At 42.4% G+C, this 25,268-nt stretch overlaps 2 protein-coding genes across 3 annotated transcripts in view; both read right to left on the bottom strand.

Moving 5' to 3' along the window:
- The window catches only part of PIP5K1B (phosphatidylinositol-4-phosphate 5-kinase type 1 beta), a 304,219-nt gene that overhangs the window by 205,805 nt on the left and 73,146 nt on the right, over window positions 1–25,268 (bottom strand). The window contains exon 1 of one of the 2 annotated variants that reach the window (XM_041743956.1): window positions 6,581–6,732. The exons of the other annotated variant lie outside the window; for it this stretch is intronic. The gene's annotated coding sequence lies outside the window, so the exon portion shown is untranslated. Of the gene's footprint in view, window positions 1–6,580; window positions 6,733–25,268 lie in introns of those variants that run through there. 2 annotated transcript variants of the gene reach the window in all.
- PABIR1 (PP2A Aalpha (PPP2R1A) and B55A (PPP2R2A) interacting phosphatase regulator 1) lies at window positions 18,161–19,529 on the bottom strand. Its single transcript, XM_041743957.1, has one exon. The coding sequence runs from the start codon at window positions 19,414–19,416 to the stop codon at window positions 18,553–18,555; it is 864 nt and encodes a 287-aa protein (XP_041599891.1). The 5' UTR covers window positions 19,417–19,529; the 3' UTR covers window positions 18,161–18,552.

Raw genomic sequence — 25,268 nt, forward strand, 5'->3', positions numbered from 1 at the left:
AATTTAATATGGCATGAGTCACAAGGCAAAATATGAAGACCCTGTACAGCAGCTACTCTGAGTAGGAGAGACTTCGAGCTGAGATTGGGCTTCTCTTAGAGTAAGGTGCCTTCATCTGCAAACCTCACCTGGGTGTGCCCACGGCACTCTGGTCTGCAAAAAACAACCTTACTTTTAAGGGAAGACATAATTCAAGACTTTTGCTTATCTGTCCGCTCTGGGAAAGACTTCTTGGTAAGTGGTACATTCAGTTCAAGGGAGTGATTCTTAATCTTATTATTAAACTATTTCAATTCCTATCGTTTTGAAAGTGGGGCGGGGGGGGGGGGCAAAATACCAAATCTTCAGCTTTAGGATATTTCAAATCTCACCTGGCAGGATGCCTCAAGGTTCACTGTTGCACTGATGCCTCAAAACGAAAGATACCCTCTTTTTTCAGTATCCAGGAACAGGATAAACCCCAAGTTCAGCCCAACTAAAAGAGATCCAGGAAGGATGGAGCAATGTTGTGATTATCAGCAATCCAACAGGAAAAATATGTGCCTTTTCCCTAGTGTGAATACGGCTAAATATCCCTGGAATTCCAGGCACCCTCCTGCCTGGGCTGGCTGTTTCCCCTTGGAGAGCTGCACTTGGAGGATTTTCATCAAAATACACAGGGCTATGTGTTGGCTCAAGAAAAGCACCTGCCCGCCCCCCTGCCCCCCCTTTTGCCAAACACAATTTCAATTCACCTTATTGGAAGTCAGACAGAAGGATCTGGGATAAAGTGATGGCTGGGCCTACCTATGGATCCATCTATCTATGTGGTGGCCACATGTGTTGAACGAGACAGGCCTGTGAGCACCAGGGATGGGCATGGACACTTGGGACTTGGATCAACAGCTTCCTGTTTGGGACATGGGTGGAGGGGCAAGGAGATACAGGTATGGAGACAATCACTCAAAACATTCTGGCACTTGGAATGCTTACAGCTTATGCATCTCATGAACCTGACAGTAATGAAGTGCTTGGGCCTGAGCTGCCCACATTTTCTACCCTGCCAGGACCCTGGAAAGTATAGGACATTTTCATTTGAATGACAACAAAGCACCCCTTCTGACTTAGCAGAAGCCCACCTCTGTCAAAAATGAGAAAAACATCTCCCCTGGGCAGATTCAGCCAAGAGAAAGGACCCTTTGCACCAGCACATTCCAGGCTTAGCAGCTGTTGTGGGCTACAAAGTACTTTCGTTTGCTCTTCAGTTTGCACCTTTGTAGAACCACACATAGTGGGTGTAGAGCCCTACTCTCAGTACAGGTTGCAGCCCCAGGCAGCTGATCAGGATGGGCCTTGAACACTAGGGTAGCCAGTAAGGAGGAGCAGTGGAGCTCAGCAGGCTCCGGGATGTCCAGTCACCCTGATTCATCACAAGTCAGATAAGCCAGGGAGGACTGGATTATTCCCTCAGAAACACAGAGGTGCTTGTTCAGGGCCTGGGCCAGGTGCTGGAAGGGAGGCAGGGCTCAATGTCCAACACAGGCAGTCTAAGGAGAGGCCTGTCCCACATGTGCAGGGGCTGGGCCTGCACCTGGTGTGCTGTGAGGTTCCTGTTCATTTACCAGTAAGCTGGGCACCTGCTGCCCACAGGTACCTCCACCCTCACCAGCATCACCACTTTAAATTCCTCTGATGTGAAAAGGGTGGGCTTTAGATTTGGAATTTTCAGGCTCCTTGGCATCTTGAGCCAGAAAGGACTAACCCCTGACCCCTGCCCTGCCACCACCTTCTCTTCTCCACTGTGGTCCTGTCCCACATTTGAAGGGCCCATGTGCACATGTGTAGACAACCCTGCTCCCCATCCTTCAGACCCTGGAGTGTTGTCACTGGGGCATGGCTGTTGTCCCTCAGGAGACCTGGGAAAGAGGCCCTCAGAGTGGGCTCAGCATCATTAGTGCAGAGAATTCTGGAATGTGGGGTCCTGTTTCCCTGGAGCACGGCAGAGAAAGGATCACATGGGCTTCAGCTGGGCACATCTCTGGGCTTCTCAGACTTGCTGTGGAGAAGAGGCACAGCCAGACAAAGGCCAGAGAGAGAAGCCCTTCCAAGTACAAGACCACTGGTAGGTGTTCCAAGGAAGCGCTGCCCTTGAGTACTGCCTGGAGCTGTACTGCTTGAGAACAAGGTCCAACCGGCAGTCAAAAAACAGTATAATCTGTGCTTGGAAAGGGTGGGTACAGGTTCCTCAGAGGAGCACACGGAAGAGGCATGGAGCCTGGACTCTGGGAAGGCTCCTCTGAGGAGGTGGTACCTACCCCTTAGGGTTGTTTTGTAAATGATGCCTCGCAGACAGCAAGGGAGAAAAAGTTGGAAGTGTTCCAGGGCACAGGAGCACCATTTGCAAAGGCATGGAGGGGAGACAACATGGTGTCTTCCAGAAATAATTATTTGTCATCGGGCAAATCTAGGGATACCATCAGGAATCTGGAAGGTTCTGCAGGAAAGGTCTTGTGTGTCATGCTAAGGCCTCTGGAATAATAGAAGAGTCACCAAAGAGGACTTCATTCTTTTTCACAACTGGCACGTGCCCTCAACTGAATCAAAGAACAGGATATGTACTATGTAGATAGAGAGCTTCAGTATTATTGATTATGCTCCAAATGCTTCTTTAAAATCTATTAAAGCAACATATTGATGGGAAGTGTGGTCATCTCAAATATAGTTTTAGCTAGAGCCCGGACCTTTCTTTAGCTTTGCACGTACACATCTAGTGGGCAGCTCCCTTTGGGTTTCTCAGAAGCATGTTACACATAACGTGCCCTCAGCAGAATTTTGGATTTCTCTCTCATCCCCCGCCTGCCCACTGCCCTCCTCCAAGTCCTGCTGCTTTCTGAGAACCACCTCTCCTCTCCATCCTCATGGCTATCCTTCAGCCCCAATAACAGCACCTTTGGCCCGGACTCATATGATAGCCTCCTCCCGGTCTCCCTGCGCTCCTTCCCCGCAAGGCGAGAATGATCATACAAGAAAATCCATTTGGATCAGTCCCTTGTATAAAATCCTTTAATGCCTTTCTCACTGTATTTGAAATAAAATTCAAACTCCTCATCTTGGCCTATAAGACTTTGTAAGAGCAGCTGCCTACTTGCTTTCCATCCTCAGCTCATGCTGTCTTTTCCCGTCCCCTATCCCAGGCAGGTGCTTCTCTACCATTTAAATTCTCCACCCCTGGTGTATTTCCTTCCCAATCTTTATTGTAATTGGCAATGATTTCATTATCTGGATGTGCCTTTCTGGCGGGCTGGGGGCAGGGGTCTACCTCCCTTCTCTATAATATAAACTCCATGAAGCCAGGGAATTAACATGTCTATTAGTAACTAGAGATAAAACTGTTAATGAAAGCTCAAGGTCAGGCCCACAGTAGGTGTGCAAGAAATATTTACCCAGTGAACATTACAACCATATCAGAAATTCACCCCACTTATCAATCTCCAGACTTTTTGTTAATTGGGCTTCTCGAATCTAAAAAAAAAAAAAAAAAAAAAAATCCTTGCTTATAAAACAAGCTCAAAATTAATAAAGGAATCATTATACTTGGAAGAAGTTTAATTCAAATCTGGACTCCAAAAGATTATTTGCTTCAAGTATTCGCATTGTTTAGTATGTGAAATTCCATAGAGAAATAAAAAAAAATATGATGGATGCAAATTCATTTATTAAAAAAAATTATGGCTATAACATAACAGTACTACATGCCTGCTTTAATGTGGAAAATATTTAAATAAGATCATTATGGTTCTCTTACAACATATCTATTTAGTCTAAACCTCTGGTTCATTTCCACTGTGAATCTATTTTTTTCAAATCTCAGAATGTACAGCCCAAGGCTTTTCCAATGCTGAGACCAACTGATGTACATGGTATTTTGAAGTATTAAGAGCACAAAAAAATTTAGTCAATAATTTAAACTACAGATTCTTTGTGTAGTCTATCTTTCTCTTTGCGAACAGCCATAATTCTAAGCTATTAAATCCAAGGCAGGAAAAAAAGTATGTCACTGGGATAGGAAGTAGTGACACGAACATATTATTAAGCCATGTCTATTTCATTTACTTTTTTAAGGATAAAATGATTTAATAATTTTGTAAAAAGGAATAAATAAATAATCAGGTTTTTAAAAAGTCAGATACAGGAAAATGAGAAAACATTATTTTTAGTAAAGAAAATTTAAAACCTTAACTCAAGAACTGTTTTACATGAGGATTACAATTCTTGTTTGCTGGAAATTCCCAGAATAAAACTGTCTTTTGCAGAATCCATGACACTTTTCGTGGACCCCCTGTCTTTTGTTATACCTCTTCACTTACCAATCTGGTAATGAGTTGCTTCTTTTAAAAACACCTTTGTTTCTCCCTTCCTCTGAACTCCGGTACCATTTTGGAAATATGACTATTAAATATCACAAAAAAAAGTACTACAAAGCACTGTTGGGTTTTTATCTGTATGTATGTGGATCCCATCTAGATAGCTTAAGGCCTTGCTCATCCCTCTTTGTAACTCCAGTCCCTAGCCCAGTGCCAGCTAGCTACATCGTAGGTATTCGTCAGACATTTATTGCAAAATGAACGATCAAGTCATCTCTATTATTCCTTTTCCTAAGACTTAGAAGTTTGGTGACCATATTTTATAATCCTAATACTGACAAACATGATGTAATAAGGATTTTTGTCATCTCTTGGTGCATGAAACAGAACTATGCTAGTTTTAATGTCAAGATTTCTGAGACTTTCAATGGGCAGCTGGAGGTAATATTTGCTATCACGAATAACTTGGAAAATTGGGATCTCAAGTTGCTAGAGGTATGAAAGATGGAAACAGTGGTGATCTTAAGTCTGTGGGGGCATATATCTATCTAACTGGTCTCCTCCTTCATCACCTGCCCTCCATCCCTCACGTTTCAGTCTTTCTTCCACTGAAATAGCAAACTGTAACAACCTACCTACTGGTGACCCTACTAACTCTCAATTAAAGATCATTCTAGTTAAGGAGATAAAAACCTCAGGGCAACATTTTCCTGGTGACATTTCATAACTCTCTAGTTTGGATTGAATGAGGAAAAAGCTGTTGCAGATTTATAAAAAAAAATCTGAAAAACACAATATTTCCAGGGAACTATACTTTTTTCCCCCAGTCACACAAAGGGGCTCCAAATATTACTACTAAATAAATCACTCAAAATGGACTTGGAAAAGAATGTTTTAAAAGTGGACAAAATTTAATTGAAATGAACATATCTGCTATTTAATATTGGCATGTCCAAGAAAACTCTGAGGGGGGGGGGGGTCTTTGAGTTTCAAAAGTTGTTCTGACATACATCAAAACACTTAACTGAGAAGAAACTGGAAACGTTCTAAAGAGCCAAAAATAGTTGGTTAACTATAACACAGTACAGCCACAGAGGGTAAAATGATGCAGAAGTATATTTAAAATATTCACTGTATATTACATGAAAAACAGTAGTTTATGGAGCTGACTCTACAGTATAGTGCCATTTTGGGATGAAAGTTATATACACAAATTCTATCACAGACAAAGCCCAGGATGATATACATGGGAGTATAAACAGTGGCATCTCAGTGTACTTTTTTTGCTTGTTAGAATTTTCTAAAGTTTCTCTGCTTTATCACCAGGAAGAGAGAGAGAGAGAGAGTGTGTGTATTTTAGCCCATTTGGCTATTTCCTCTCATCTTTTTTCACATTATTAAAATACCTGGCTTATGATAGTTTACTTAAAAGTCATCTAAGCTCCTCTCCTAATTATACAGCATTTGATAGACTGTGTGAAAAAGCAGCTTTCTGTATTCTGGGCTGTGAAATGTCAAGAAGAGGAAGAAACTCAGCAATTTTCATGAGTGTTAGGAAAACTAAAAGGAAAACTTACTGACTTCCTATACCATAAAATTTGTAACATCACTTCCGTAGACTGTGCACTGTAAGAGTCTGAGTCTAAAAGGTTTCCTAAAACCTAACGCACCCACTGATGGGCAGCAACGAAATACACTATGACACGCAGAACATATTTCCATGAGCATGCATCCCCCTACCCCGACCACCATTTCCCAAACACCAACTATTGTCAGTAATAAACACTGAGTTTTCCATAGTTAAAAAATGGTATTAGGAAAGCTACCTAAGTCAGTATCCCTTTCTTCCAGGAAATGTGCCATAGAGACAGATGCTTAGTTCATACATTACACATATTTTTCAGATTCCCGTTTATTTAGGTCACCAGTTTCCTGGTCAATAATTTTGCATGCCTTGTCCCCTCTAATTTTTACTACTTTTGAGGTAGGAGTTATACCCATTTAACAGGTGAAAAGACCAAGACACTCAAAGATTAAGACATTGGCCTAAAATCACAGAACTGGGAAGTGGAAAGGCTAGGTCTGAAATGCAGTTTTTACCAGTCTGTGGAGGCTGTGCTTTTTAACCATTATGATAACACTACCTCCCCAGCCCACCCCTAAACACACACCATCAACAACAACATAAGGGCTAAAGGCAGTAGGCAGGACAGTGATTGAGAGGAAACCCACACTACCTAGAGCCAGGAGAAGCAGAGGAGGCTCCATGGAATGAGCAGGACTTGATTGGAGTCTTGGAAGACAGAAATGCAGTATCAGGAGAGAGCAGATCCCAGAGCAGGCAACGTTCTCTCCTGGGTACAGATCTGGCTTAGATGTCCGAGTCCTCTTCTAGAAAGGATTGGGACAGGCTGCCCAACCCACAAGAATGAGCTTGACAATATTTTATAATTAGAATGAAATTTGAGCAATTCAACGCAAAGAAGGCATTCTTTCTTCCTTATCATTACTGGTGCCCTCCTCTCCCACCGTTCGACAATAATTTTGAAAAGGAATATGAAAAAAAATAATCGGTCCCTAAATAAAACTCTAAGAGGACAATGAACTACTTAAAAAAAAATTCACAGCACTCACTGAAGAGGAAAATGTCTCTGGGTTAAGAAACTGGGCCAAACGTACAGAAGTAATTGTGTCACGGGTGTGGAACTAAATTTCAATTTATAAGTGGAAAAAAGCCATCAAAAATAGATGACAAGGGAATAAAATGAATCAGACGAATTCATGAAGAAGTGAATCAGTAAGCCTTTAGCTTTTATAGTTTACTCACGTTTGGAGTAAAAACATTTACTTATAGATTTTCCCCCTTACAATAATGCAAACAAAAAAACAAAAAGGAAAGAAAATTTTATTTTGCCCTGTTTTTCTTGCCCAGACTATAATCACATATATGTAAAAAGATGTTTCTTGGGAAATGCTTATAAACAATTGATCAGTAGGGACGATGACCCTACCTGGGTTCTTCTGTATCCTCAATGATCTGAAATAACTGACTCTTTCTTCAGCCAGGGGGTGGACTCCACTCTGGGGCTGTGGCACTCTGATAGGGTTTCCAGCCCAGCGCTCCACAACAAGGACTCTCACCAAGGTGGCCTGTAACACCTGTGTTACTAAGTCAGCGCTCAGTGATCTGTCCTCATTTTACTAGTCAGATTAGGTGCGACTGACACACCTGGTCACTCTGTCTCCTGCCACACAGTCTCTGGGCCACCATATTTTCTTGGTTTTCCTACCTCGTTGGCTGCCCCTTCTCAGTGTCCTCTTACTGTGACAGAGTGCCCCACGGTTCAGTTCTTATCCTATTCTTGACACTCATTCATGTGACCCTTAGTGATTTCAAATGTTCTCCTGATTCTACAAACCATCCAGTTATTGGTAGATGATTCTCAAGAATGTATTTCCAGTCCACCCCTCTCCTGAACTCCAGACTCATATCTAACTGCTCACTTGACATCTCCACTTGAATGTCTAATTAGGATCGTTTACTTAAACATCTAAAACTGAGCTACTAGTGCCCCTAACTCCACAACCCCAAGCCAAAAACAAAAATCTGACCACGCTCATAAATTTCTGCATCTCGGGTGATGGTGGCTCCACTGTGCCAGTTGCTCAGATCCCCAGACCTTGCAATTATCCATTTCTCTCTCTCATGACCATCTTAAATCTGTTGGCTCTGCCTTCAAAATATAGAATGTAACCACTTTTTTCCACCTCCACTGCTACCACTTACACCCAAACCACCACCATCTCTTACTTGGATTGCAGGTGGTGGCCCCCTTGCTTCTATACCTGCCCCTTAAAATCTACTATCATCTTTGAAAAAGTGGTCCAACCATCCAACCAACCATCCATCCCTCCATCTATTTATTAAGACTTTATTTATTTATTTGAGATGGAGAGAGAGAAGGAGGAACAGAGGGAGAAGCAGGCTCCCCACTGAGGAGGGAGCCCAACACAGGACCTGATCTCAGGATCCTGGGATCATGACCTGAGCTAAAGGCAGACACTCAACCAAATGAGCCACTCAGGTGCCTCAAGAATGTTCCTTTTAAAACTTATAATGATCATGCCACTTCTAGGCTCAAAGCACTGCAATGGCTCTCCATCTCTCATAATCAAAGCCAATATCCTTCCATGGTACACGAGACCCTATGATATCTTCACCTGCAACAATCCCTCCTCTGCCCACCTCTCTCAGCCCCTCTGACTACCTTACCCTTCAGTAATTCTGCTCCAGCCACTCTGACCTCCTCATTGTTCCTCACTCTACATGTTATGTAATTATTTATTATATTTGTGGTCATCCTTCCCAGTACTCTGTTAGAATGCAAGCACAACGTGTGCTCTACAAGGGCATGAGTCTTTGTCTACTGATGTGCCTTAAGAGACTAGCCAGTATGAAGTGCATATAATAGATGCTCAAGTCAAAATTGCTCAAAAAGTGAATTTCTAGTCTCTTCGCACGCTCAGTCACATGACTGGATTCCTTTCTCTTAAAAATAGCCTGTGCCAATTTTTCACCCATTTATCCATTACTCATCTATTCCATGTAAACTCTAGCAGTTAGAATGTGCTCTGCACAGATATTAGGGGCAGAAGTAAAAGGCTGAGCCTTTGCTTAAGCACATGGCAAAGAGACAAGAAACCATACAAATATAAGCTGGTAACACACTTAATAGAAGGAAGCACTGGGTTTTAACAGGATCAGAGGAAAGTCATCTAACTGGCTAGGGCTGGAGAGGCAGGGCCATCAAGAAAGGCTTTCCAGAACATGTACCTCTTGGGTTAAGTTTTGAAGGAGTTAATGAAAGAAGGCTGGTAGAGACTGTAGAAAAAGGAGAGGTGAAGAGCCATTCTCAGCAGAGGACACAGCTTATCAAAACACAGCATATGGGAGCATGAAGCCCTGAGGAACCTCAGGTAGCTCATTAGAGTCCTAGAATTCCCAGGACATGTGGAGGGGGAAAAATCTGGTAGGAAGTAGTGTGGTAAAATGGAGCCCTAACAAAGACCCTACAGATAGGTTTAGAATTTTAATTCAGAGTTAGAAACTTAGTATAAATTGGTACGGTAAAGAGCTCCAAGACTTCTAATGCTTGACCCCAAGTAACCTGACAAGGATCATTATTATCATTTACTATCTTTTCAGAAGACTCAAAAAAAGAGAACATTAAAAGAAAGATGCTCAAAGAAATTCATAAACATATCTTGATTTAACTCCAAGTCCCAAAAGAACTGGAAGAAAGAGTACACAAAGGTCCACGAAGAAATGAGCATCAACGTCACGGTTTAGTCAACAAGGAGCTCCCAAGAGTCCAAGAGAAGGCTCCCACACCAAAAGAAATACCCAATTTCTCACTTGCCATTCCCTCCTCAACATCTCATATTTTTCCTTTCAGAAGATACCAACACTCACTAGCTACGGTAATCCTCCTGGCATTGCAAGAGTAAAATTGTTCTTTCTCTTTCAAGTAAGGGGAAGGGACTGCCTGAATCACAGGAATGGTTACTTCAACCAACCACTTGACTTTCCGAGGGGACAAAAGATCTTTCTCAATTGTCTTCTTTCACAACATGCCTTGCTAGCCAAGCCCTAGATGTTAGTTTGGCTCGGAAGACCACTGTAGGCAATTGGAAAAAAACCAGAACTACCCCTGGCATCGATACAGAACTGAACTTCCATGGGACAATAAAAGCAACAAGCTTTCTGTTTTCCAGTTGCAGTCATACTGCCTTAGAACCTGTTACTGATTTTCACATCTCGCTACATACTTATTCTAGAAGTTCAAAAAGAGAAGTAGCTTTCAGGCACAAAGAGATCCTAGACACATACCCATTTCTCTTTTAGGGTAGCACTTGGAATCAGGAGAAAAGGAGAGGAAATCTAAAATGGGAAGAAAGCTCAATTATGACTCCAAGTACACAGATCAAGGCTCATAAAGTAGGTCAGGCGTGTGCGCACGTGAATGCGTGTACGTTTGTGTACCTCAGATTGCATGTGCATGACACTTGAGTATTTGATGTTATCTCTTTAACCTCTCTCTGTTATGAAATCATTTTCACAAGCTACACAACTAAAAGTCACCTTTGAAGTGATTTTTAAATACCTGCTGAACTTTGAAAATGATAACTAACACTTTGGAACAAATTGCACTTTTGATGGTTTGTTTCAAATGTCTAACGTAGGAACATGACACCATGAAACTTGAAGTCTAAGCACAAATTCTAAAATGTACTCAAAGCAAAGTTTTCCTCTTTTGGTCCTTTCATTCAACAGTGAAGTCATTTTCTAGGAGGTAAAGTTAAAAAATAATAAAGTTTCTCAGAGATTGCTCAATTGTTCTGAATTTAAATCTCTGCCCTCTGGGGAGAGTTCTTGTAGAAAAAGAAGACAAGCTTGTTATTAGGCAATAAAAGGGTTTGGATCCTTCTTTAAATCCTGCTGTTACTTTCCCTCTAAAAAAAAGATACATTTTTCCCCATTCAGTATAGGTTGCCTTGTCGGTTGATAGTCTCCTTCTGGGTGAAAAAGCTTTTTATTTTGGTATAGTCCTGATAGCTTAATTTTTGTTTTTGTTTCCCATGCCTGAGGAGACAGAGAAAATTGTTTCTACAGCTGATGTTGAATAGATTACTGCCTATGGTCTTTTTTGGTTTGCAAATGATGTATCTGAGAAGGGGTTAATATCCAAAATATAAGAACTTACACAGCTCAACACCAAAATAACATATAATCTGATTTTAAAATGGGCAAGGACCTGAATAGACATTTTCCCAAAGCAGACATACAAATGGACAATAGACACATGAAAAGATGTTCAACATCACCAGAATAATGGAAACCAAAATCACAATGAGGCATCACCTTAACACCTGTCAGAGTGGTTAGAATCAAAAAGACAAGAAATAGTGTTGGCAAAGATGTGGAGAAAAAGGAACCCTCATATAATCTTGGTGGGAATGTAAATTGGTACGATCACTATGGAAAGCAGTACGGAGGCTCCTCAAAAATTTACAATTAGAATTATAACCCAGTAATTCCACCACTGGGTATTTACCCAAAGAAAACAAAAACACTAATTTGAAAGGATATATGCACCGCTGTTTATTGCAGTATTGTTTACAAAAAGCAGATATGGAAACAGCCCAAATATCTATCAATAGAAGAATGGATAAAGACATGGTATGTATAATGGAATAGTACTCAGCTGCAAAAAAGAATAAGATCTTGCATCTGCAATGACATGGATGAGGGCATAATACTAAGTAAAACAAGTCAGAGAAAAATACCACATGATTTCACTCATATGTGGAATTTAAGAAACAAAACACACAAGAAACAGAAGAAAAAAAAAAAAAGCTCTTAAATACAGAGAACTGGTGGTTGCCAGAAGGGGGTGGGTGGGGTGATGAGTGAACTGGGTGATAGGGATTAAGAGTACACTTATTTTTTTTTTTTAAAGATTTTATTTATCTGACAGAGAGAGAGCACACAAGTAGGCAGAGTAGTAGACAGAGGGAGAGGGAGACGCAGGCTCCCTGCTGAGCAGGATCCTAGGATCATGACCTGAGCTGAAGGCAGATGCTTAACCAACTGAACCACCCAGGCTCCCCAAAAGTACACTTATCTTGATGAGCACTGAGTAATGTACAGAATTGTTGAATCATACTGTACACCTGAAACTACTTTAACTCTATATTAATTATACTTCAATTAAAAAGAAAGGAAAAAATACGATACATTTTAAACTTACAGGGCTTTTTTTGGGGGGGGGTCAAAATAGTCTTGCTTTTGTTTCCCTTGGAATGACAATCTAAGGGCAATCAAGGATACTGTATAACTGGAATATAACAAATCATATACATATACTTTTAAGAAAATAGTCTAAAATTTGTATTTTGGTATTTATTTCAAATAGCAAATCAGTTTGAAAATATGTAAACCACAATTTATTTCTATACCAATTTAATTTTTCCTACTACTAAAGAAAACAATTCTTCTGAGAGTTTCCTTTAATATGTCTAAAATCATCCTTTTAAATAAACATCATTTGATTCAACATGTAAGTGGCAACAAGAGCAGGCTGGAAAATAGACTTTATTTCAAATAAGGAAAAAGTCTGTTCATAAGAAAACGACAAAAAGACCTAAATTCAAAAGGAAAAAAAAAGGAATAGAGACTTGAGAAAGTATACTTGGTTTTCTCATGTTAAATGGAAATAATCACAGCACCTACCCCACAAAACTGTCCTGAGAATTAAATGAACTCATATGTACAAAGCACTGGAAATAGTGTCTAGGTGTTCAATTTAGTGCTCAAAAAAATATTAGTGCTAATTATTACTAATTATTGTTACTGGCAATGGGTCATGTTATCAGGCCATCTTTTGCTTTCCCACTGGGGAAGGCAAGCAGTCTTGAAGGGATCAAATCTTTTAAAAATCTTGGCTATAAAGGATGATAGTCCTATTTCGCAGGGGAAAAACAGTGAAAAAACTGCTCCAGATTTCTCAAAGCCAGCAGCAAAGAGAAGGTAATTACAGAGGGTCAGTGTTTCCAATCTGTGAAGGAAGAGTTATCACCTAAGAGAGAGAGGGAGATAAAGCTTGTTCTGCATTTTCCAGAGAGACAGCCTTGAATTTAACAATGGAAGTTACAGATGAACATGTCAGCTGAAAGAAAGACCCTCCGAAGTGGAAAACACTGACGTCATAAAAGGACAGGCTGCCCTGAAGGGTAGACAGCATACTGTCACTGAGCGTCAACGCAGGAGTTTCCACCAGCCAAGGGGGATCAAGAAAGGCTTCCTTAGCCAGTCCCCAGCTAGATGACAATCATGACAACCTCCCGGGTGATGACAGCTGACATTTCTACGGAAACTGCCTGGCACTGCTGGACTTTACGTATACTGACCCACGTAATCCAATCCTCTCTGCCGCTGGGTTCCACAGCATGTGCTCCTAACTACTACAATACTCTGCCTACCACCCACTTTTAGAAACTTGAGCAAGTTACTTATTTAACCTCTCTCTGCCTCCACTCCCTCATTTGTAAAATGAGAATAATAGCATTTATCTCTCAGATGATAGTGATGAAGAGTAAGTGAAATTGTTTAGTATCTAGAACGGTGCCTGACACATAACAAGTATTTTATATATAACTTTCTTTTTTTTTTTTTTAAATAGAAAGGTCATTTCAACTTTTAAGACAATTTTCTACATGAATGGCAAGTTAGGGCAGGCATAAAGAACTGTGCTGGCTACAGGGAGCAATCAAATTTTTTTTAATCATATAAGCGGAACTCAAGGCTTGCTGATTGAGGATTGATTCTCTAACAAAATCAAATTAGCCATGAAAAACATGGGCAAAACTGAAGCAGGAGTTCTGCATGAGATTCAATTCTCTGTATACTTTGTCATGGCTGATTTTAAGGCCTTGAGAAAGGGGGCCTCGTCCATCACTCACCGCTAACTTGTTACCATCCTCAAGGCCTTGGCCAGTAATTCAGCCACATTTTTAGCAGAATCTTTAATTGCTCCGTACACTGGACTCAACCTAGATGTGCTTAACCAATTCTTTTTTTTAAACTTTATTTATTTATTCATGAGAGACAGAGAGAGAGAAAGAAAGGCAGAGACACAGGCAGAGGGAGAAGCAGGCTCCCCACTGGGAGCCCAATGTGGAACTCGATCCCAGGACCCTGGGATCACGACCTGAGCCGAACCCAGACGCTCAACCTCTGAGCCACCCAGGTGCTCCTGGCTTGACCAATTCTTAAACCAAGGTCAATCCAAACCACTTCTTTTGTATCTGTCATCCAACTGCAACCTCACATCCAATGTGGCCTAGTAAACCTGCCTTTTGACCTTGAGTCACTGCTTTACAATTTTCATAAGGCAACATTAACTCTTTCTTTTGCTCAAGCTTTTAAATCTACTCCCGTCCACACTCAAATATCCTAGACTACTCAATAATTGAAAAAATAGGAGTAGTCAGAAACAAATCCTTTCCACTTTATATATACCTTCCTCCACACCCATCAACTCCTGCAACAGCAAATCAATTTAACATGTACTGATATCTTTGTTTGGGTCTTTTCACTCTTTCTGTTTTCAAAGAAAAAAAAAATGCCTCCAGACCTCCTTTCCCAGGCTCTTTTTTTTTTTTTTTTTTTTTTAAAGATTTATTTATTCATGAGAGACACGTGGAGAGAGGCAGAAGGAGAAGCAGGCTCCACTGGGGAGCCTGATGCAGAACTTGATCCCAGGACCCCGGGCCATGACCTGAGCCAAAGGCAGACACTCAACCACTGAGCCACCCAGGTATCCCCTGACTCTTTCTTCTATACGCTGATGCTACCCTGGAAATGTAGCTTACATCACCTTCCTTGGTTTGTTGTTCTGGCAAGGATTCCCATCTTCCACCTCTCTCTTGGACCTTCAAACTTTTTGTACTCCTCTATAAATGTGACCGTAAGAAAAAAAAAATCTTAGTCCTGTTTCCCTCATAAGCCTGGTCAACTTTCCCCATCTTACTGCCAAATATTTAAGAGTGGTCTCTTCTATAGGTGTATGACCAGCTGAACTAACCTAATAAACCTGAATTACTGGAAGGCATCCTGATACAGGTTATTCTTGATTACAATCAATCTTTTAAGTACACTTAAAGGTTCTGACGTCCAGCAGTCGCAGATTTGGTGACCATTATTTTTTTCCATTTTCATAGTGTTTATAACAGACACAATAAAGGAAAATATACCACAGAGGTTTGTTATATAGAACAGACTGTACTTTAACTAAATGTTGATATGTGCACTGGGACTTTCAGCAGAGTTTATAGCTTATCAATACTCATATCTTACAAATGTTTTTTGAAGGATAGTTCTCACGTGACCTAAGCCCTTACAGTCTACAAAGTAATGACTAAGTTTATGAACAATAATATGACAACGTAAATGGTCTACATAAACTCTTAGAGCCTCATCTGATTTAAAATTTACCACCTATATAGAAAAATAAGCTTATGGATGTGAAGGTTTCCCTGTACCTTCAGAGAAAATGATCTGGTAAGAAGATCTAATATGGGAGAGAAGATGATGTATTTAATGAGAAGGAAGCAAGCCAGTGAGGGTGGGGTACAGAAAACAAGAAGGAGGGGCAAGGGTCAGATCCCCCAGGGCCTCCTGGGCCAGAATTAGTATTCTGGTATACCACAAACATAACAGGAAGCAAATGAAAAGCCTTAAGCTGGGCGATGGAAGATCAGATATGCAATTTTAAGAGGATTACTTTAGCTGCTGTATGGAGAATGAATGGACAGCCTACCAGAGACAGTGTGAGAGGGAGAGGTGGGAATTACGCTAGAAGTCTCGGAGGGAAATGAATGGTAGCCTGGGTTGGGGTGGCAACAGAGATGAAAACAAAGTAATAGATTCTGGAAGAGAAAATCACTAAGACTTGGAGAAGATTCGGAGGAAAGAAAAGGAAGAGAGATGTCAAGGGCGTGGTGGTTCCTGAATTTATATACATATATACATGAAAATGAGGGGTAAAACATCTTATACAGTATATCTTGAATTAACAGAAATTAGCAACGGGAAGGGAAGATGAATTTTACATAGTAAAAGGCAGACTTGCATTTTTTACTATATAGGTATCTGCATTGTTTAAATACTTTTATAATCAGCAGGTATACATTCTTTCATAGTTAAATTAACATGCAATAAAAAAGAAACAAAGCACTTGCCTGGCTGAAAAGGACAGGAATGGCATTTTAGGGGAAAAGAACAATCCATCCAAAGGCACAAACACATGAAAGTACATGGCGTATTTAAAGAATATCAAGTAGTCTAGTGTTTGCAGAGTAAGAAGGAAGGATGTGTGTCGGGGTAGGATGAGCAGAGCTGTGAAGCTGTTTTACAATATGCCCAGTTCACGAAGGACAGTATTATATGCCAGGTTACAGAAAGCATTCCCTACACCGTGGGAAATGAGGATGCACATCGAGTTTTCAAGCGGGAGGGGGGAAAAATCAAGTTTATATTTCAGAAAGATCACTTCAGAGGTGGGGTGAAGACCAGGCCAGAGGGAAGGTGGGAAATCACTTAGGCTGGAACCTAAGCTGAATCAGAGGCAACAGAAGCAGTGAAGGGGAGAGGTCTCAGGTTCACTTCAGTAGACAGGACTGAGTGATCACGCTGGATGTGACAGGGAAAAAGGGAAAGTCAAAAACGCTTTCTATGGTTTCTCGTTTAGAAAATCAGCGAGCACATCAATTTAGGTAACTCAAGAACAGGTTCGATGAAAAGATACTAACTTTTGTTTTGGAGATGCTGAGGTTACAGTACGTCTGGAAGCAGATCAAGGTACCCAACAGGAAGTTGGACATACAGGTTTGAACTGGAGGAACAAGGTCAGGACTGGCACACATGAACTATTACCCAGAACAGAGAATTTTAAGCCTGTGGACACAATCTTACCCTCAACATAGTTTCATTGAACTCTTAAGGCAACTTTCAAAAGTTGACTAGTTCCATTTATTCTCGTAGTTGTAAAAAAATTCCACATAATTGTTAAAGTCTCTGTAGGCAGTTACTTAAAGAAAGCCGGAGCTTTTTGTCTTGGTCTCTTTTATTTCTTCCCCTTTTTTCGTCTGCCATTCTTTCTAACTATCTAGTAAAGGAAGATATAGGAAGGTATAATATAAAAACATTTGTTATTAAATATTGTCATATTTTGTCTTGGTTGTAAAAGGCAAAGAAAAGAACATTTCACAATTCTACCTTTAACAAAATCTAAGTTAAATAACGATTTACCTATGTGACTCTCCACTGATTTTTTTTTTTTTCTCTTGCAAGTCACTGACCCTTAATCAACTGGCATCCCCAAAGCAGTCAAATCCAGCTGTGGCTTTAACTACACAGGTTCCTGCAACAATTCCACAGTTCTGTTGTTGCTCACTGTCGGAAATCCAAGTCACACTGTACCTCTGTCTAACCGATGATGCCCTAGTTTGGTGGGAGGTGGAGAGGAAGGACCTGTTGGCAAGGAAACAGCCGCTTCCTTCCTGAGCCAGGGAAAACCAGGAAGGTAACAGATGGGCAGAGCAGAAAAGCAGCCAAAAGTTGCTCTGGCTCCTTGTTGGCAGGGATTTTCACTGAGGCACAATTGGATATTTTAAAGCATATCAATGATTGAGAGATTTTTATCTGCCTGGGTGCTCTGGTGAAGTTCAACAGGGCTTCCCACATTCTCTACATCTGAGAAACTTTTAAGTTTGCAGTGGTACAAAGGACCTGGTCTCAGCCTATGTACAGTGGGCTAAGACTGCAAGGCACTGTCCCATGTCCCTTCAGGATTATACCCAAGAGAATGCACTTTCTGGTTTAGAAAAAATTTTTAAACTTTTCTGTAGTTATATTGGCGTGACTTATTAGAATTACTATTAAAATTTCATTAGAAAATGCGTTTGTTTACTTTTATATAGTTAATTTAAAAAGACTTGTTGCAAACTTTTATATTTTGTTTTTATCATTCCCCCCTCGCAGCCACTTGTGTACCCAGAAAATTAAATATCCGAGGATTCCTGGGTAAAATAGACAACCACTGGATCACTATGTTATAACTAACATATTTTTTTAAAACCGCTGTAAGTAACTAGGTTATCCTCCATCAAATAGAAATTAGCAACCACTGGAAAAATAACATTAAAAATTAGTGTGGGCATGAAATATGGAATTTTAAAACATCAGTTTACTATACTGATTAATTCAACATTTATATTTGCATCAGAACTTAATAATCCCATAAATAAATAGAGCTCTCGATTATTTTAAAAAAATCAAGGGATAACATATGTATTTAAACATATTAGCAGCATAAAGACGTATGCTTCAACACACTTATTGGAAAACGTCTGAAAATATCACTACACTGAATTCAAGGGCACCCGCAGGAACCTGACATAAAAGTTCTCTAGAGTAACAACATCTCAGGAAATTAAAAAAAAAAAAAAAAAAAAAAAAGGAAAGGGTCGAATAGGAAATAGCCTCAAATTAATTGACAAAGTTCAGTGCTTGCTCCAACTTGATTTTTCTCTCCATTGCAAAAAAAACAAAAACAGAAAACAACGAGTCTCGGGATGGGAGGGTGAATCACTTAGATGAAAGTTCATCTACTGGAATAAATGGAGAGGCCGCTTGGGCAGGCGACACAGGAGAGTCGGTGGTAGTGCTGACTTTCGCTGGTGAGTTACAAGAAGATCCGGCGCTGCTGCTGTTTCCGTCAAGGGTATCAGACGATACACACACGCCAGGATCTGACAGCTGTGCAACGTCAGAAGAAAGCATGTTGGTGATGCCCTGGAAAAATCTCTTTGGCTGATACTCAGTTTCCATTTCACATTTTCTTTTCAGTGGTCCAAGAACACTTGGTCTAATGCAATTGATGGGACTCTGGCTTCTCCGGGTGGTAAACCGAGTCGTTGGGCTGGGAATAGGGCTCGGAGGCAATCCGTTGCTACTCACAAAACTTTGCAAGGATGGTGAAAAGCACTGCTTCCCGATCCCCCGGGTGGGTGACGGCGCTGGTGACACCGGAATGAAATCGATGCGCTTCGGGGAGGCGGACTTCTCGGCGTCGTTGTCACTCAGGCTGAAACTTTCCTCCCAGGAGTGGCTTATCTGCATGGCGTTCTGCACCTCGCGCTCGTGGACGGTCTCTCGGTTGATGAGGTCCATGCCCTCCTCCTGCTTGATCTGGTGCAAGCGGCTGCTGTGCATGCGGACCGGGGAGGCCGGCAGCAGCAGGCCGTGGCGGTTCGGGAACGTCGTGCTGTTCCGCCGGGCGCTCGGCGCCTCGGCCTGGAACACCGGCGAAGTGTCACTGAGGCCGTGGATCAGGGGGGCGCTGTTAGACCTCCGGAGGCCCCCGCCCGCGCCGCTGCCGCCGCCCTCCGCCGGGCTCCCGCCAGCACCCGGAGGCAACTCCAGGTCTAGCTCCATCTTCTCCTGAGCCATGTCGGGGGCAGGGAGGCGGGGGCGGCGCTCAGAGACCCGGGATTCCCATTCCCCGCGGTCCAGGGCCAGGGCCACCGCCGCCGCCGCCGCCGCCAATCTGTCAGCGGGCTCGTCCTCTTGCGCATGCGTGCCCCTCCGCGCAGGCGCCGTGAGATTTCTCTCCCCGCGGCGCCGGCTTAATGCGTCATAGCCCGAGGGGGAGGGGCGCCGAGCGGCCCAGCGGCGGCTGTTGAGCCCTTTTCTTCCGCAATTAGCTACTACTACCGAGCCGCAGGCTCGCGGCGACCGGCTTCCGAAGGTTACCGTAGTCCCCGGAGTCTGGGTGTAGCAAAGCAGAGCTCTGAAAGAGAGGCTGGTGGCGATGTGGGGCCGTACGAAGGGGAGCGCAGCTTGGCCTAAGCAGGGAGGGCTTCCCTGAGGAAGGGGCCGTCTCCTGACCTCCGGAGGACACGGAACGGGTGCGGGCTGCGGGGCTGCGGGGCGTCCAGGAAGGGGAAGGGGAAGCGTGGTGGCCGGCGGGAGCCGGGGGGCGGGGGGGGGGGGCTGGCCTGCCGGAGGTGGAGGTGGTGGCCCGGGCGGCCAGAGGCAGGCCCTGATCCTAAGAACAATGAAAGCTGGGGGGGGGGGGGGGGGGGGGTCAAGGAAAGGGTGTTACCCCCGCAGCGAAGCCTGCAGGCTGCTGTCTGCAGAGAATGGGGTCGTTGGGAGAGGAGAAGCAACAGGAGGGAGGCCGGAGGAGAGGCAGTCCTGGAAGCAGGGGTGGGGGGTGAGGGGGGGGCTGTTGAGGCCCGGGAGTGAAAGCCAGCCTGTCCCTGGATCCCTCTTAATTTAGTCCCGTTTCCAGTAGGAGCATGTGTGCTCCAAGATCATCTTCATTCCCCACGAGGGTTTAAACGAAGGCAAAAGTTAAGAGGGCTTCACGCTCTAAAAACACAACACTCAGGTAATTAACATAAATTTTGGTATCTCATGAAAATCACGGTTTGGGGTTTTTTTGTTTGTTTTGTTTTGTTTCTGCATACCTACTATGCACTAAGCACTGGTAGGAAGGAGGCCCTAATAGGAGGGCATTTCATTTCTACTGCAAGGAAAGAGAGAGATGAATAAAGCAAGCTGTTTTCAGATCGTGGTAAACCTTAGAAAAGGGGGGGGGAAGGATGGTGTGATAGAGCACTACTGATAGAAAGGGAGGGGGGCGGGCCATTAGAAAGGACGGAGATCTAAATTCCAGATGCAAGTCACGCTGACATCTGGGGGATGCATACTCTAAGCACAGAAGACAGCACGTGCTAATAAAGCCCTAGACAGATGTCAGTTTGGTGAGCTGGCGCCAAGAGAAGAAAGGGCAGCTGAAGCCCAAGGTGGGTGGGGGAGAGTGGTTGTGAGGGCGCAGAAGAGTCTGGATCTCTCATCCCAAGTACAATGAAAAGCCACTGGGGAGTTTAAAGCAGGAGAGTGGTGTTATTTGGTTTAGGTTTTAAAGATCGCTTGGGCTGGGTGGGAATTAGGCTGAAAGTAGGCAAGGGTGGGAGCAGAGAGGCCGATTAGGAACCGACCGCCGAGGCGCAGGCAGAGGACCCGGCTAGGGTTGTAGCCACGGTGACAAGGAGAAGTAGAACCAACAGGACAGGCCTCAGATGGGTTGGATTTAGATGATGAAATGAACAGGCCATTCAAAGGCAACTCCTAGGTTTCCTGCTTCTGCTGGATACACAGCATGGTCATTTACGGAGATAGGGATGGAGTGGGTTTCAACAGGTGGGAATTAAGACTTCTCTCTTGGGCGATGTGAGTTGCAGGTGGCTATCAGACAGCCATGTGGCTGTCTGAACCGAAAGAAAGCTTAGTGATTTTTGTTCATTCTTCTCTTTTTGCAGCTGAAGGAAAAAAAGTGACGTTCAGCATCACACAGCTTTTTTAGTAGTGCAAACCAGTACTAGGATCCAGGTTCCTAGTCTATGCCTCTTTTTCCACTGTTATCTCAGAATAGCTTTTCATTTGAATTCCCTGTGAAGTACAGGTCTTAATGATATAATAAATGTTGATTAGTCATGCTTATAATTATATAGAAACTGATTTAAGCTTGCCAGGTGTCAGACACTATTTAAAGGGCTTCACGTGTAGTACCTTATTACTTACCTCCTCACAACAGCCCTTTCAAGGAGGTATTATTGTCCTCATTTTGCAGGGGAAACCGATGCAGAAATTAAGCAATGTCCCCAGGATGAGAGTAAAGGGCAGAATCTGAGCGTTCTGGCTCCAGAGAGCCCGGGCACCATGTTGCCTCCTAAAAGTGCAATGATGTTTTAGAATTGGGAGAAGCCACTTCCAGATTCTTAGCTTTGCAAAGGCAACAGTACTTGAAGCAGGATTTAAAGGATAGGTAGGATTTTTATGGAGCGATGGTCTTTTTTTATAGAGATGTGGCAGCATGACAAAATAGTGAATTTGCTAATATGTGATGTGATGTACGTGGAGAAGAACAATAATGGGGAAAAACTTGGAAATGGAAGTGGGAGTGAGAGAACCAGGGCTCTGAATGCCAGCCAAAAGGACCCAAATTTAACATCTGAGGCAACAGGAAACTGTGGAAACTTTCCGACAAGAGGAATGACGCTATGAGAACTATACTTTAGGACCTGCCAGACAGCTCAATGATGGAGTGAAGTCGAAGAATGGAAGGGGGAAGAACCAACACCCACGACTTGCCAGGCACTTTAAACACTCCACAGTCCCACTGCATCCTCATTGCAATCCTACAAATTAGATATTGTTATGCTCATTCTATAGCAGGACAGCTGAGGTTAAAAAATGGCAAAAGGAGGGCATCTGGGTGATGCAGTTGGTTAAGCATCCGAATCTTGGTTTTGGCTCAGGTTGTCATCTCAGGGTCATGAGACTGAGCCCTGCATACTCAATGTGGAGTACTGAGCCCTGCATACTCAATGTGGAGTATTAAGACTCTCCCTCTCCCTGTGCCCCTTTCCCTGTGCTCACTCTTGCTCACTCTCTAAAATAAATAAATCTTCTTAAAAAAATTTGCAAAAGGCCCTACAGCTACATGGAAGAACAAAGACCTGAGCCAATCTGAATTAAGGTCCTACTTCAAAACCTGCATTGTTTTTGCTGCCTTTCCCACAGGTTAGAGAAGGAGAATCTGATGGCTAAACTGCGAGACAAAAGGAAGGTCTAAGCTCAAGTTGGGAATGGCAGGGAGCGGCAGAAAAAGGAGATGGATTTGAGAGACAGGAAGGTAACGACAGCACCCGACTCCTTGCATTTATAGAGGATGAAGAGAGAGGTGTCACAAATGACAAATTCAAGCATGAGTGGCTGAAAGAATGGTACCTTATTAAATAAAAACAGGAGAGAGATGAGGAAGAGCCTTCAGAAGTAAATTAATATAGGATAAATAGAAAAAAGCATTAATTATGGAACTTTTTAATAGTCACAGCATAATGCTAATTTTTGTATTACTAAATTATTACTCGTGGCTCAAAGGTGCCAACATTGTTCATCCACGTCTGGATAAGAACAATTATCTTTGGGGCAGCCCTGGTGGGACAGCAGTTTAGCGCAGCCTGCAGCCCAGGGCGTGATCCTGGAGACCGCGGATCGAGTCCCACATTGGGCTTCCTGCAGGGAGCCTGCTTCTCCCCCTGCCTGTGTCTCTGCCTCTCTCTCTCTCTCTGAATAAATAAATCTTTTTTTTTTTAAAAAAAAGAACAATAATCTTTATTAAAAGCACAAAGATGGTGAAAAGTCCACAAAATCAGACATCCGTGCCTTTTGGTTCTTTCCTGAACACACCTATTAGCTGTCTTTACTCATTTCCTTGTTTCTACCCCTGTCTCTGTAAGTCAGTTCTCCAACCAGTGTTGAAGGTAATCCTAAAGGGAAGACCTGAATAGAACCTTTCAGGGGAATTCCCACTCAGAGAAAAAAGTCAGTGTCATTACAGCAGTGATTAGAGCCCTATGGGATCCGGGTCCCTACTGTCCCTCTGACCCCACGTCCAGACACCGTTCCCCTCACTGCCTTCCCTCCAACTTCAAAGGCCCTTTTACTATCCTCAGCCCACTAGACATGCTCCCTCCTCCACTTGGCTTCCTCTTCTTCCAGTGGACATCCACATGCTCCATCCCTTCAGGTCTTTACACAAATGTCATTGACTAAGAAGCTTTCCCCAACTTTCCCTTATAAAAACCAACAGCAGTTCATGACATCAAACGTACACTCACTCCCATACCCCTTACACTGCCTATATTTTCCTCTAGAGCACCAAATGACATATGTATATAGAGTTTTCTTGCCTCTTATCCTTGTCAAGAAGGTCAGCTCCACAAGAACAAGGCCTTTGCTTTGTTTCCTGCTATATGCCTAATACCTAAACCAGAGCCTAGGACGTAGGACTCAGTAAGTAGTTGAATCACTGTGCAGATAAATGATTGATGACTGAATGGACTAGCACAGCTTTGTCCAGAAGGGAAGAAAACCCTGTTATCCAGCTTAACAGGCTTTTCTCCACTGATTCTAAGTACTTTGACAAATCCTTTTCTCTTATCGATATTATTATTAAAGTGCCCTCCCGACCACACAGGTCGATCACTTGAATGAACCGTTATGTGAACTATGAAACCAAAGGCCTAAGTTTCCACTCCTTTTCAACCATATGCTGATACACTCTTGATAGAATTAAAATGCTCAGTGCTGGAGATTCTAAGCAGTGTTTAATATATTTAGTTACTGCTTCCTCTCAAAGGAATAAAGGATAAATGAGAGAAAACAGCAGCCATAAAATGCAATTCAGCCTGTTACAAATGAATAATGCCAGAGGCAGGATTCAGGAGATTGTCCCTGAGTCAATTCATCCTTCTGGTTTCACTCTGGGTATGAATTAAATACCACATTTAGACAGTTGATATTCATGCTCACTCCTGAGTCATAAAGGCAGATACCCACTCAAAAGTTAAGCTTTATTGTGATTAATATTACATTTTCTTAAGCTAACAAATAGTTTCCTTTTAATTCCTAGGGGCAGTTTTTCCATTATTAAACTCCCAAGCATATGGCAAGGCAAACATTTACCTCTGAATCCATCCATATTGAATGACTGTGAAATAAAAATGTGTGTCAGTCCATCCCTTAGATGGACTGACAAATATCTCAACATCCCATAGTAACAAGCATCACCAACCTAGAATAAAAATATTGCAGAGGAAAAGTGGACTTTCATAATATAGGAACTATATCAACTAGTTCAATCACTTAGGGAAAGTGTTTCGCAGTACCTACAAGAAGAAAATACATGTATGTTCTATGGTTGAGCAAACACACTGCTGGGTATATACCTGAGAGGAATGCATGCTTATATCTACTAAAAGACATGTCCCAAGAATGCTCCTTGCATTATTTGTAATAGCCCCTAATTGGGAACAACCCAAATATCCATAAACAGTTGAATGGGTGAATAAATTATATAATGGCATTATTTATTCAACATCAACGAGTTACAGGATAATATTTCAAGAAAGAAATCAAACACAAAAGAGTAGATACCCTGTGTCTTCATTTTTATGATATTCGACAACAGTCCAAATCAATCTATGGTGGTAGAAGTCAAAATATTGGTTACCTTTGGGACAAATGACTGGGGTGGGGGGTGGGCACAAGGAAATAAATATCTCCTAATCTGGGTGTTAGTTACCCAGGTATACACACATGTGAAAACTAAACTATTTGAAATTTATACACCATATCATTTAAGGAGCTAGACTTCAAAATGTTATCAATACAGAAAGAGACCATGGGAATTTGAAATATAAACGGAAGACAGGAGAGAGTAAGAATAC

The sequence above is a fragment of the Vulpes lagopus genome, chromosome 2 (assembly GCF_018345385.1).
Source record: "Vulpes lagopus strain Blue_001 chromosome 2, ASM1834538v1, whole genome shotgun sequence".
NCBI classification, from domain to species: Eukaryota; Metazoa; Chordata; class Mammalia; order Carnivora; family Canidae; genus Vulpes; species Vulpes lagopus.